We start from the raw sequence: 14,734 nt of genomic DNA on the forward strand, positions 1-14,734 counted from the left end.
TTTTGAAAGCATTCCATTTGAGATGACACCATGTCATCCACTAATCAAAGTCTCTGAGGCAACTGAAGATTTTTGAGCTTCCAATGTCTTTGGGTCTTTCCAGTTTAAAGAGTATTTGTGTGTCATCGGCATAGTTATAGCATGAGAGCTGAAATTCACTGAACATTGTCAGTAATGACTTCATGTAGATGCTAAAAAGTATGGGTGAGATGACAGAGCCTTGACAGACCCCTGCTTTTGTGAAGTACAGTTGGGATGAGAAAGGGGGAGTATAGATGACATATGTTCTGTTTTGAAGGTAGGATGTGATCCACTGAAGTGCAGTCCCCTCTATGCCAGCTTCCTAGAGCATATGTATTACAGTGTCATGGTGATCTGTGTCGAAGGCAGCTGAGAGGTCCATTCTGGTCTCCTGTGTTTTTAAGGTCATCTCATATGGCAGTGAGGGACGATTCTGTGCCTCTTCCTAGGTGGAATCCTGTTTGGTAGTCTGAAAGTATGGAGTTATCTTCAATGAACTGTGACATCTGGGAGAATACTGCTCTTTGTATCAGTTTGCCCAGGAAAGGCCTGTTTGTAATTGGTCTGTAGTTGTTGGGATCATGCAGGTCCAGGTTTGTTTTCTTTAATAATGTGGGTATGTATGACTATTTGATGGAAATACTAGAAATATTCTTCTAAGTAATATAAATGTTTAGGCAGGGCTTAATTTCTAACAATATACATATAAAATTAAGGGTCCCAAATATTTTCTTAGGAGCCAGTCACTAGTGCAGCCAATTGTCAGGGTTGGGGATCATGAAGGCTGTTTACTCTCTATTACAGCTAATGTCTGTTTCTTACACAATCCTATTGTTCTTGCTTCTCTCACCCTTGCTAGTTATTTGTAATCCTTACTTTCTCCCTTTATTTTTCTGCTTCCTATTCCTTTTTCCGTCTTTCTTGCTCTAGTTCAAAGTCTAATGATGAGTGCTGCGCGCACCACCTACACAATGAAGCACTGATGTTAGGCCTTCGGCACCATTCCAACGTGTATGCATTTGTCTGTTCTGTTGCATAGAGGGGAAACGCCATATGCCAGAAAGATGAACATTGCCCAGATTTGGTAATGAGACCCGATTTAGCAAGTTGATGTGTTTGTTGTTGGAGGCCAAAAAAGTCCAAATATTGTTCATCATTAGATGTAGTTAAGTGAGGTGCCCCTGGAGACGCTTTGCAGTCAGAACAGGATGTATCTACAGCAGTAAGAGAAACTTGAAGAGCAAATGAATGTAATGAAAATGTTAGAATATAGTCTTCTAAACTCGTTGGGCTGGGTGCCACATTTCCAGCGTAGAAGCTGGAATTGTGCCTCAACTCCCTGCCATTTTTAGCAAATGTATCACTGGATCCCTGAACGTCTATTGTATTAATTAAAAAAACAAATTATCCTACTTAAAAATGAAAAGAGTTACTTACCTTACCTGCAGCTGTAGTTCTCCGGTGTTGGCATTTTTTGTAGTCACATGCTTCAAATGCTCTTCAGTCTGGTAAATCGGTTTCAGGTTGCTTACCAAGGAAGTCCCATGTCACTAACACAGGGTACGTAATTAACTCAATCAAGAGGAGTGTCGGTAACCTGAGAGTCTACAAAAGATACACGTTGTGGAACTAGTAACAGAGAGGGGCAACTTCCCTTTTTAACAGTCGATCTTTCATACATTCACATGCCTTGCTCAAAGTGCAAAACAGTATTAATCTGGAAGAGTGGAAATCTAAGACTTCCACAAAAGTGTCTACTGTAAACCTATCCCCCTTGCTTCTCCACTCTCATATCTGAACGAAGGTTGCATACTTTGGAAACAAGTACAAAATCTTCCAATTTGTTACCCTGCACATCTCTTGAAGGGACATCATTTGCATGAAGGGCTGATACAACAAACCTCGACTGGTCAAAAGAGCTGCAGCTCTCCATGGAAAAGGGTTGAATTTGTTTTCTTTAAGCTGGCATACTTCGAATAAAAGCTCCCCAAAAAAATAAAAAAAAGCGAGACGAAGGTTGCATACTTTGGAAACAAGTACAAAATCTTCCAATTTGTTACCCGGCACATCTCTTGAAGAGACATCATTTGCATGAAGGGCTGCTACAACAATCCTCGACTGGTCAAAAGAGCTGCAGCTCTCCATGGAAAAAGGTTGAATTTGTTTTCTTTAAGCTAGCCTGGTATCCACTAACAACTCACTGGAATGTGTGAAATCTTTAGCTCCATATATGATTCTGCAGAACAAGAGAACCCTTATGAAGGGTAAAAAGTGCAAAACTCTCTACTCTAGTCAAGTATTGGCAGTATCTGGTTAACACGAATCCTTAACACTAGCTTGTCTCTGTTAATAGTTCACTGAACATAATTCCAGAATCTTGCTGGTCCTGCAGGCTGATGTGAAAGCTTCTGAAACAGCCATTTATGAAGAGAACAAATGCAATAGTTCTAATGATGTGAACATAAATGTTGCCAAAACAGTGCTCACTCACCATGCAAGTGCGGGGTGTGGAGAAGGTATATTCAATACACCAGTTTCAAGAGAGGCTTTCGGCCTAATCACCAGTGCCAAATTTGGAGGAACATCCAAATTGGGCACAGATATGCCCAATAACTAAATCATTGTGTTTTACGTGATCCAGCTTGTATGACAGAGTGGGAAGGTTAGGTCCATGAATACTTTACTTTTGATAGCAGCGTGTTGTCTCCCAAGCTGACATGCATGCATTTTAAGCAGCTATTTGAAGCAGGTATTTATTATGTACAAGTTGACTACAGTGGGACATCTAAAAGAAACAGGAAATTGAATTGAGGAGCAACACAGGATGACAAGGCCTGTAGGCAAAACGAAGGTAGTAAGGGGGTCATTCCTACCCTGGCGGTCTATGACCGCCAGGGTAGGTGACGGAGGAAGCACCGCCAACAGGCTGGCGGTGCTTCCGGGGGCATTCTGACCGCGGCGGTAAAGCTGCGGTCAGAAACGGGAAACCGGCGGTGTGCCGCCGGTTTCCCGCTGCCCCAGGGAATCCTCCATGGCGGCGCTGCTCGCCATGGGGATTCCGACCCCCTTACCGCCATCCTGTTCCTGGCGGTTTTCACCAGCAGGAACAGGATGGCGGTAACAGGTGTCGTGGGGCCCCTGGGGGCCCCTGCAGTGCCCATGCCACTGGCATGGGCACTGCAGGGGCCCCCTAACAGGGCCCCACATTGATTTTCAGTGTCTGCTTGGCAGACACTGAAAATCACGACGGGTGCAACTGCACCCGTCGCACCCCTTCCACTCCGCCGGCTCCATTCGGAGCCGGCATCCTCGTGGAAGGGGGTTTCCCGCTGGGCGGGCGGGCGTCCTTCTGGCGGTCGCCCGCCAGCCCAGCGGGAAACTCAGAATGACCGCAGCGTTCTTTAAACAGCGGTACGGTCTTCTGGCAGCTCCCGCCGCCCGCCAAACTTGGAATCAGCCCCTAAATGTTTAACTACAAACACCTGACACAACAGATTAAAACATATTCTGCTATGTAGAAACAAAAATGCAATAAAATATTATGAACAGGGTAACAGAGAAAGATATTGTCCCAAAGTCTAGTTAGTCTCTTCCAATATGTTCAATGTCAGAAGTTCACCACAGAAACAGTTTTATAAAAAGGGTCTCTGCTGTGTTAGTTACCCTGGGCATTAAGAAGGAGCTTACTCGGTCAGCTGATATTCCTTGCACAGTTCTTGAAGATATATGGCACTGCGTGAAAGAACAGCAAGCCAATTATGAGAAGCCCTCAGCCAGCATCAGTTTAAATGGTTACTTTTTTAGAGACGTGGCCAGGACTGGAATGGAACTGGGCACTCTCTTGGCATTCTCAGTCCCAGTCTGCCCCCTGGTGACATTGGAGGAATTCAAGTAGAGAGATCTACAACACCAGATTAGGAGGCCATTGTATGGTGGCAGTGCAGGCAGGAACTGCACCACTGGAGATACTGGGCCTTAATAAGACACTTGCCTAGTAGAAATCCAGAGCAGCAGTGAAGACTGCGTGCCAACTCTTCCACTGTAGCCCATATTTGAAGGCAAAAGTGTGAGGAAAGAATGGGCAAATGAGTTGAGTGGTTTAGACACCAGCAGCAAGTATCTGTGAGTGAGGGTCTGTCATCGATGAACCCAAATTCTTGGCAATTCAAAGTGGTGATTGCTCAATATGTTCAAGGGTGGAAAGGCCTGGATCATAAAAGGTGCCATGGGGGGTGGGGGGGTTGCCACCACTTCAACATAATGGACTACTAGCTGTTCGGAGGCTCCAATGACAACTGTTTAAATACAGACCCCCCCCTAGGCTAGGCCTCGCATTTTTGCAGCAGAGAGGTGTATAGGGGTCCCTTATCCTTTTGACAAGGGATCTACAGCAGACATTGGGGTGTGGACAGCACTGTAGATTACATTTTTGGGAGTGCCTTTGGATGAACCTATGCTTATGCAGACCCATTCAGAAGCAGAGATCGGTAGAGAATCAAGTCATGTAATGTTCAGAGTATGCCTTACAACCTAACCTCATGCTTCATTAGCATCCTATCCAGCTCTCACCTTTGTGGATATATAAGTCGATTGCCTTGGAAAGGCCATATTACAATATATGAACATTCTACAACCGATTTAAGTTTTGACTACTAACATCCTTGGCATCAAGGTCAATTTACATGGGGCACTCCAAGTAAGTGCTACTCCAAGTAATGTGGTCACACCAAGAAATATCAACATCTACACTACAGTCAGGTTTTTGCTTCCAATAAGAATAGCCACACCAGTTCTGAGAATGGTCAATGTGAACATAAGGAATGCCATAACATGTGCTACACGTTGGCAGGCTAGGCAGAAGCCAATGGGGTGGGAGCGGAAGAATCTGAAGCGAGGCCCGCCTCTAGGACACTGCCGAACCCCCACGTAAACAACCATTCGAAGGCTGATAACCCTTATGACACAAAGTAATTTACGTTGAAAGAAGAGTTTGCAGCACTGTGTGCGGAACTGAAAACAATTCTGAAGATGTGGAGGAAAGAATCTTGCCAGGACAAAGCTGCCAGCATGGATCCTTGGAGCAAAATTTCTTCATGGAAGATGAGATGCACTTTCAGAAGTAAAACATTATCCTTCAAGAAAAATAAGAAGATATGGAAAACTCCTAGCACTAAAATAAGCACATTAGGGAGTTGCTTAATGGAGCAGGAGGCAAGGACGTCAATGCATTTGTCAAAATGATATTCCGTTCCCTGTCGAAATGGAAGATACCAAACGATTAGAGTTGGTTAGGACTCTCAAAGTAGCGGCTTTGGCCTCACAGAACATACTTCTCCCAGACAGCCTCACCAGAATCTATCAATCCCAGCTAAAAGAAAACAAAAAACATGGCTGAACTAAGAACTAAGACTACGAGTACAAAGGGCATTCTATCACCCTTTACCAAGACCTTTCAACTGAGACCCTACAGAAAAGACAGTACTTCACTTCATTACCAGTTCACTAAGAGCCCATTGCTGGGGTCACCCTTCCATGATAGGTTTTCGACGGGAAGACCACCTACATCAAGTTACATCCTGGACCAAAGCTAAGGAGACCTTATGCATAAGGGATGGCCTTTAGACAGCTCCAAGATCAAAAGTCACATTGCAGCCACAAAGAGATAAGAGGAGATAGGTGATGAAGTAAAGACAGATGTTCAAGCTGGCCACAGAGACTATGCTTAAGGAACAAAGAAAGGTGGTTCGCCAAGTAAGGAAAACAGGATTGTCCCCAGTGGAGAAGTGGCAGAGCATCTCCACATCATCAGAAAATAAGTTACTGAGCCAATATGAAGCTTTCGACAGACCAGCTGTTACCTTGTTGTCTGAGGTGGGGGGGGTTGAGGGGCAGGTGATCAGAGGCAAACCTGCATGTGCTGCCAGCTTCCACTCTAGCAGTCATGATTCATGATGCAGAACATGCAATGGTGGCTTAAAATGTAATGATAAGGGAGAAAGGGAAGCACTGGAATGGTGATGTTGGGATCGTTTGATAAGACTGACACCTACCGTATGCTCACTAGGTGAAATCAGTATTTAAAATAAAAAAAGATTTGCGATCCAGGAGTGAAGGAGTGTGAGTTTGTATAAAGAAAAAAAAACGTTCCTTTCCACCAATCTCCATTACCGAAAAAAAAAAAAAAAAAGATCTGTAGCCATATTGAGAGTATGGGGTAATATGCTATAACAGGAGTGATCCACATTTCAAAGGTTTGAGAGCTATTTTCTTCAGTGTTCGCAGTCTCATCACTCCTCTCACAACACAGACCATTCTCTCCCTAAAACAAAAGAATAAAAGTACCTGCCTTTTAAGAGAGACTCAAGTCAACCAGGATCATTTGAAGGCTCAGGTTGATTTACTTCCAACCTCAGTTTTAGGCCTCCGCCAAATCAAAAATAATGGGGTACGTATTCTTGCTTCGAAAAAAGAGGGGGGTAAGAGAGGAGGATTGGGCGGTCCAGTGTACACCCTCCCAACAACGTACTAATATGATTTGGTACACTGTTCCGAAATTGAAAGAGAAGGAAAGAGAAAGAGTCCTGATAATCAGGAGCAATAGTCCTCACACACCATATTTGGTGTCATGCTTCATCATCGGACAGCTCCTCGTCAGACTGGCGCTGCAATGTCTGATGGGCACCCCCCGAGGGGGGGCTCTTTGCCGGAGATCTTTTTGAATATACTCGATGATGCCGCGGAGCCAAATATGGGTCCGAGAGAGGAAATAATGTACAGAAAAAGAATAGTAAAATTGGCTCAGATCCCTCACTTAATAGTTTATTATTCGCTGTTGGGAAATGGTCAAGATTAAAAAGAAGTCAAGGGAGTGAAAACTGGAGACAATGCCCGGACACTCACACAAGAACAATCAAAATAATTAGGGAGGATGGAAGGGATCCAACACTCCTTAATATGCGCATATTGTTCTTGTGTGAGTGTCCGGGCATATTCATCACCATTGTTAACTGCTATGGTCCCAATACCTGGAGATTTTTGATAGGCTCTGGAGACTGATAGAGGAGAGAGTTAATGTTTCATTGAATTCGGACTGGGGCAGACCTCACACACCATCCCACTATCATGCTAATGCAGGCACACATATCCATAGTCATTGTGGAGGAACATGGTTTGCTGGACGCATGGAGGACTCTCCTCCCGCTGGTAAGGGAGGGCACCTTCTACTCTGGGGCTCATAATAGCTGGTCCAGGATAGATTACTGGCTCATCCAGGGGCATGAGGGGAACCTGAAGGATACATCGAACCCTGAAGTTGCCCCCCTCTAGAACTGACCGACCATGAATAAATGCCCTTTGAAAATGAATTCAACAAAGCACACCGAATTTCAAAAGACAATGAATTATGAATGCACTTCAGATCCCCCTTCTTGAGGTGGAAGAGAATACACATGAAGGACAATCCTTTCTGTTTAAAAACAGGTTGTACATGGGGATTTTCTCTTCAGCTCTTTCGATTACTGGGGAGTAAATATGTTTTGGATCCTGGGGATGGAAGAGGGCAAGCAGAAGAACGTTTCACCCTTTCTCTTTGTCAGTGCTGCTTGCCATTAAATCAATGTAGAATCATTACTGAAGTCTAAAATGCTGCTCATTAGAATAGTGTTATTCAGTCAATTCACTAATAGGTATGACCCCATCCTTTGCTGCTCCTGTTTGCGCTCACCACTGAGTCACTCAATCAACTAAGTTGAGATTACATTTTTTGTGATATTATGAAAGCCCCCAAATTTGGCTGTAATTTCCAATGTATTTATTTACTCAAATATTTCAAGGACTTTTGCAATGGCACAGACCAATAAGAAGGCAGCGTTACAAATTCTGAATGTCTGCAAAGCTATCCCAAGCTGGTGCTTGTACTGAAGTAGATTACATCATTAAAGCATTTCAAAGAACTGTAAAGCACATTCTGTCGGTTTAATCATTGCAATTAAGAGGGTTGTGTGCGCAGAACAGCATATCTGTACGTCTTGGTACTAAAAGCCTTTTTTTCTATCTTCCTTGTACTCTTATTGATCACACCATTTCCAGCTATTCGGTCACTATATTCAGAAGTCCAGGCATAGCACAAGAGGGTGAAAATCAAACTAATCTATTTGCTAGATCACTGCCGATCAAATTAATTGAATTAGGCACTGAAAGTGGTGTAAACTAACCATGTAATTATTCTTAAACTAGGTCATTGATTCACAATAATACAAGGTTCCCAGAAAGCCACACCCTGAACTGTTTACCAAGAATGCACGAAGGAGACTAATGACCGCAAAATTACATTTACACAAATTTCAGTACTTTGCATGAAGTGTATCAATCACTGTAGGACATAAACAGGGCAGAAAGTGCAAACAGCGGGCAGCACATTAAAGACCAGCAAAACAAAGTTGGACAGAAGCAAACATACCATGAATTTAATTAATATGGCGTATGTTTAATGTGCATTGGCTACAAATATGGGATAAAAGTATAAAGTACAGAATGAATTATTATTACCACAATCAATGCTGTTAATTTTAAAATCAACCCTGGAAAGGTACATGCACAGTGAAACCTGGAAGGTGCACCATGCTTTGTAGCAGCATATAAATCCACATAATTCCTTTAAGACTTCACCAGTAAAATGAACGGTGTAATAATTATCAGCTCTTTAACCAAAATAGGACTGAAAACAATGTTTATATCTCTCCTTATGAAACTACCAGTCCTGCATGTTTAATCTACCTAATAAAAGTATATTTCAAGTGTGAATTATAACCCCAGGAACAAAATCATAAGGGTTTTTTAGATAAGCCACAGAAACCTAATTTACCACTGAATGGCATGTAGGTTACTGGATGCAAATGGTTTTAGATGGCACTGCTCGGCAAACACTCATGCACTACAGTGTATGCCACCATGCTGCAGAGGTATTGTGCCAAAGTCTCCCATGCATTCTAAAAACAGAAGCTACTAAAGGCCTTACACATAAGTAATCATTTCACTTTGAAGTTAATTATCGGTTCTTAAGAAAACATTAAAGCATGCCTATGTATTCTGTGCAGTAATAAATGCAGCCCTGCAACTTTGCCACACGAGAAATAACAGAATTAAAAGGGTGGTCAAAATCATCAGTCCAAAACAGGTTCATAATCCTGGCCTCAAGCATGCAAAGAGTGCCTTGTTCACACCACACAAACATCAAACTGCCAGAAAGTACTTTAATTACATGCTGTTACTAGACCTACGTTATGCACATAACAAGCATCACACTGCCAGAAAATATTCTAATTACATGCGGTTATTAGACCCATGTTCTGCCACGTCCAATCAAAGGCATATTTTTAGACCATAAGCAAACCTCTACCTTGTTGAATAACACCCTTCAACCCAATATAAGAAATGTATCATGCACGAACATAGTCATCTAATGTAACTGGGCACATGATTTACACTCTTTTGGATTCTTTGTCAAGGCCATCCAGTAAGAAAGAACCTGGTAGAGCAACTGTAGACGTGAGAGCTATAACTACAATTCACAAATGGCCTTGGAAAGCGTGGACCAAGAACTGTAAAAACGTTTTTTGTTTTTTTTAACTCCCTAAATGGCTCTTCTTAGGGAGATTTATTTTCAGGGCATTGTGAAGATATTCATTTTCAACATAAAAAAAAACACAGATTAACATAGCTTATACAAAATAGACATCACAGGTTAGTACCTTAAGTCCTCGAAGCAACTGGTATATAAGAAACTGTATATGGTCATCTGTTAGCTTCTGGCACTTCACAATATTATTCAAGTCAGCACCCATTAAATTTGTCACAAGGTAACTGTAAAAAACAAATACTTCCTTTAAAAGAAAAATAAATGTCAGAAAATAATCTTAAATACAAGGATGTTTGACACCCTGAAGGTAAAGGACGATAATAACGGACAAATAGTTCTATTTGGATGGTTTCTCACTCCCTCTAGAACTTATTTTGCCAAATGTACTTAGTTGTCTTGAACTGCGTGATAACACTTAAACGGATACATCATTTGGCTACTGAAAAGTTTGGTCCAAATGCATCAGACTGATGTATTCACAATAAGAAAAGTACCCTACATTTGCTTTTCGGAAGAGTCTTACGTGTGGTAGTTTGTTTAGGATGATTCCAATTCATGCCAACCTAACATGAATGAACGTAACTTACAAAACAGTACACTTAAAAGGCATCTTTTTTATGTGCGTGTAGATTTTAGGGCTGGTGACGTTAGTATGATAAAAAACAGTGCAATCTCCATTTTTCAAGCTAGGTTAGAACACAGACTTTGAAGATAAAAAAAAAATAGATCCCAATCACATCCTTCTCTTTCTAATTTTAAATTAGGACTCACCCCCGCATTTCCTCTACATGTAAAAGTGTACGATTTAAAAGAATGCTTACACACATATGTAAAGTGTGTTGGGGAGTTATAATACTTAAACTGCACTGCAAACACCAGCCTCAGCCAGTTACATTTGTTTAAAGGGAAAATGCAGAAGTTTGGTTTTATGAATGACATCAGGAAAGAGGTGAAGACTAGGCAGGAAGCCACTTCAGCTCTACTTACACGAAGATATGCATTTGTGGTTGCAGAGGTAGCCTTGTCTCACCCGATCAGTTTGGCACTGGGTATGCTTTTAGTACAGATGATATAGCTTCTGCAAACATGGGGATGGACTCATAATAATCAAGATATGAAAACAGACTTAAAATGTCGTCAAGTTAGTGTACAGACTTTTTAATTCTACTCTTGGTTGAGTGTTTGGTCACACAACCGTTGACCTGTTTTACCAGACAACTGGCCCATCATTTTGAATATTAGTGAAGCTCCACCAGAGGAGAAAGTAAACACACCTGCTTATCAAAATTAAAGTAAAGTACGAGAGCTAGACCAATTAGTTGGTTAACAAGCATCCTCCAGCAATTTTAACTACAAACCAAACTAATTAAAAAAAATCCCAAAAATAAATAAATCCTGCAACATGCACACACTTGAAATACAATATTACTTACACTTCATTAAAATTTTCATTAGAAATTGAAGGCGTAAACACATCCAGCAATCCTATTACCTGGAAAATAAAATAAAAAAATTAACAGCAGGAAGTATATGTGGTTATTCAAATAACACTATATCAACATACAAGGGATACATCCAAAAAGGAGAGGATAGTGTATGCTTGTGATGGCCTAAGATCTAGGCCCACCATTTAGTAGAATGTTATAGCCTTAATCATTTGAGCTCTAGTTGCATAAATGTTAACATTGGAATGTTGGGAGTTCCACTGAAATGTCTCAGGGCTAGTAATAGCTGGTATAAGCCTTCTGCTCCAACATTCCAATGTTTGTCTTTCTGTTTCTCCCTTTTTAATTTAGAACGTTCTACCTTCAGTGGGTGGAGTGTTCCAACAGCCTTATAGCCCTTCTTCCTTGGACTCTACTTGTTGTTAAAAGCCCTCTCACTGGTTATAGGCCTTTACCTGTGGCTTGTGCTTATGACTCAGGTTCAGGGACTTTAACAACCAGTATAGCCGTTTGCAGTGGGCTATAAGGCTACAGTAATACATGAATAGTGCATGAATTTGTATTCTTTGAACATCAATAATGGAGTCTAAAATGAATGACCTAAAGCTTGAGTTTACCTTTTATTAGCCAAACCTACAAGCAATTTTATTGGAAAGGATAGACACAGGTGCACTTAATGTTGTCTAGTAGATCATTCACGTTCCTGTAAATAAGATTGGCCTCCATAGCGGAGGCAGTGAGAAGGAAATGAATGTGCGTAATGGGAGCAATAAAGGTGGGATTTAGAACCAAGGTGTCAGATGAAGGAGTTTGTGTCCATGGTATTATGGGCCAAAAAACGAATAGAAAACCATTGAAAAAAAAACACACAAAAAAAAAACACAACAGCCACTGTAACATTTCCCCCCACACCCTCACCCCACACTTATACCCGGGAAGCATCTTTCGACCACAAACATTCTTCAACAACTGCAATCATAACTAGGGCATTCGAGTAAGACCTCTTTTGTTACAATTACCTATTGAAGAGGATATGCATATTACTAGGCACCCTGGGCCAACTGTAGGTTCTTGTCAGCATGTGGAAGAGGTTCTGGCGATTCCATCAGTGTGACTATGCTGCATAAGGCAGCATCCCAGTCAATCTCCAATGAGGCACGAGATGGTCCAGTTGTGGTGCTAGTATCATGTTCCAGCTAGGAGCCACCCTGGTCGGCCTCCAGAGTAGTCAGGATCTTTCACGTCCTCCCTTTCTACTCTTGGACTTGGGTCGGTGCTGGTGCCTCCAACGAGCACCAGTTGGTCTCAGAAGGACAATGATAGACTGAGTCTCCACTTGGATGGTCATGTTTACGCAGGGATCTTTGTTCTGTGGCTTAGTCCCAGGCAGCCTCAGGATAGTCAAAGAATTGGGAGCAGAAGTTGTGGGCTAGACATAGTCTCGCAGGAAAAATCAGGATATAAGGGATGGACATGGCTCTGAGTTTTGGCTTGATTGCGTCAAAGGATTTCAATGAGATCGGGTCTCTCAGAGTATTGTATCTCACTCTCGAAAGTTCAGGATTTTGATAATCAGAAGCCTGACAGAAGCTCTGGGCTGGCTGCCGCACAAGTGAATGAAGCACCCGTTTGACCACAAAACAGGGTGATAAGGATTCTTCTGGCATCCAGGAACAGAACCATGTCTCCACAAAGGTCATCGGGTGAGGGGTTTCAACTCCAAGAGCAGTTCTCTGCGTCCTCCGCCCTGGCCTCCAGAGTTCGGACAGTCACTAGTAAGGAAGTCACGTTGGACTGAAGTTTAGAGGAGTCCTCCTCCAGTGTGGAAACACGACTCTCCACCTTTGACACTCACCCCGGCACATTGTGGAGATCTTGATGCAGGAGGCCTACCTAGACTCAAACCTTCGATTCCAAGGCGTCCTGGGATGCCTATGTAGCCTGGAGGTTATGGCGTGCTTTTAAGGGTGTAGAAGGCATTCCCCCTCAGCAGGTCTCTTGCTAGTTTGAGGAGCGCTGGTGGTGAATTTATAAATTTTGGTCTGGGACCTGGATGGTGGAAGCTTATCTTTTCCCATAGTGACAATGAGAGTGGCAAGTAGAATAGTGCTTGGCTTTATCACATCCCTCAGGATTTCCATTGTTCTGGAGGTTAGCTGTAGGTGCCCAAATTCAAGGTATTAAAGGAGCAACACTGCTAGGTTCAGTGTGGCTGGTTTCAATGTGGCACACTTTTCTGTTTTGCATGGTTATCAAGTCCTGTGGTGCTTTGATTGCAATCATCTGCCCTCTGGACAGATCAAGTAGGTCTGAATATCATGTCTGTGTGGCCCACTGCGGGGCTATGAGAATGAGTAATGTCTCCAGTTGTCTGTCTTTGTCCAGTATCCTTACGATCAGGGGAATTGGTTGAAAGGTAGATGCAAACCACCCTGACCAAACTATCAACAAGGAGTTTCCCTTGGATTGGTAGTGTGGGACACTGGACACAAAATCTTGGCATTTTGTGTTTTCCAGGCATGCAAACAGGTCAATGTTTGGTATTCCCCAACCTTGTCCAGTACCTCCTGTTTTATCTCCTATTCGGGGACAGGTGCTTCCATGCCTGCTCAATCTGTCTGCCTCAGTGTTCTACCTCCCCATGAAGTGGATTGCTATTAGTGTATTGTTCCTTTGGCTCACCTATCTTCATATCTCCTGTGCTAGTCTCAACAGTAGGAATTAATTTGTTCCTCACTACTTGATGAGATAGAAAATAGTTGTTTTGTCCATCTGGACCAGTGCTGTCTGCCTCTTTACATGCACTTGGAATGCTTTCAATGCTAGAAAAACTGTCTTTAGCTTCATATAGTTTGTGTGTTTCACAGAGTCCGTAGGACCTTCGAGTCCTCTGACCTTCAGGTTGTCTACATGCGCTCCCCAGCCTTTGTGGGATGTGTCTGTTGTTCTGGTCACTGCGGGACTGGTGATTTGAATGGTCTCCCTGACAGGGCATTTGTTGGGTTCTACCATTCTTTTTGCACCCTTGCTGTGACAACCACTAGAGCCTCCCAGCTGCTTGTGGTTTTGACCATACACTGCAGATCTTTTCCGGTTTGTGGTGCATCGGCAGTCTTCCATGTGGTACGAGGGGGTTGTACGATGCCATCATGCCCTTCAATTTCATGATAGTCTTCACTGTCAGACTGTCCCTTTGGGTAAAGGTGGGTTTGCTCTACAATTGCTGTCTTGGAGACAATGTATGCCCATGTTGTTCTTGAATCCAGGGTTGTTCCCAGGAATACTTTCACCTGTTCCAGTTGTGAAGGTTTCTCATGATTTATAGCCCCCTGCACTACTAACTACTCTCATAAATGTAAATGGAGACTTCAGAAGACTTCCATATCATTTTGACAACAGCCAGGTTAGATCTATACATTTATTCCCCACATTTTGCACTATGGGTCTCCAGAAAGGCACAGCAAACAACATTATGAAGTGTAAACATTTGCTTGAACTAGTGCTTCAGCTAGCCAGCTTGTAACTAACCATCAAAACTTACTAGCTATGGGGCAATCCTCACCATATGAAAAGAAATCCAGCATCCATGTACATACACTGAGGTGTCCTACAAAACAAATAGAGTATACTT

The 14,734-nt window shown here is 42.6% G+C and overlaps 1 protein-coding gene across 1 annotated transcript in view; it reads right to left on the reverse strand.

The window, feature by feature from the left end:
- The window catches only part of MAPK11 (mitogen-activated protein kinase 11), a 178,481-nt gene that overhangs the window by 101,527 nt on the left and 62,220 nt on the right, over positions 1–14,734 (reverse strand). The window contains exons 3-4 of the mRNA XM_069229665.1: positions 11,092–11,150; positions 9,771–9,882 (exon numbers count right to left, since the gene is read on the reverse strand). Of these exons, the coding sequence (XP_069085766.1) occupies positions 9,771–9,882; positions 11,092–11,150 (171 nt within the window). The remainder of the gene's footprint in view (positions 1–9,770; positions 9,883–11,091; positions 11,151–14,734) is intronic.

The sequence above is a fragment of the Pleurodeles waltl genome, chromosome 4_1 (genome assembly GCF_031143425.1).
Source record: "Pleurodeles waltl isolate 20211129_DDA chromosome 4_1, aPleWal1.hap1.20221129, whole genome shotgun sequence".
Classification (NCBI taxonomy): domain Eukaryota; kingdom Metazoa; phylum Chordata; class Amphibia; order Caudata; family Salamandridae; genus Pleurodeles; species Pleurodeles waltl.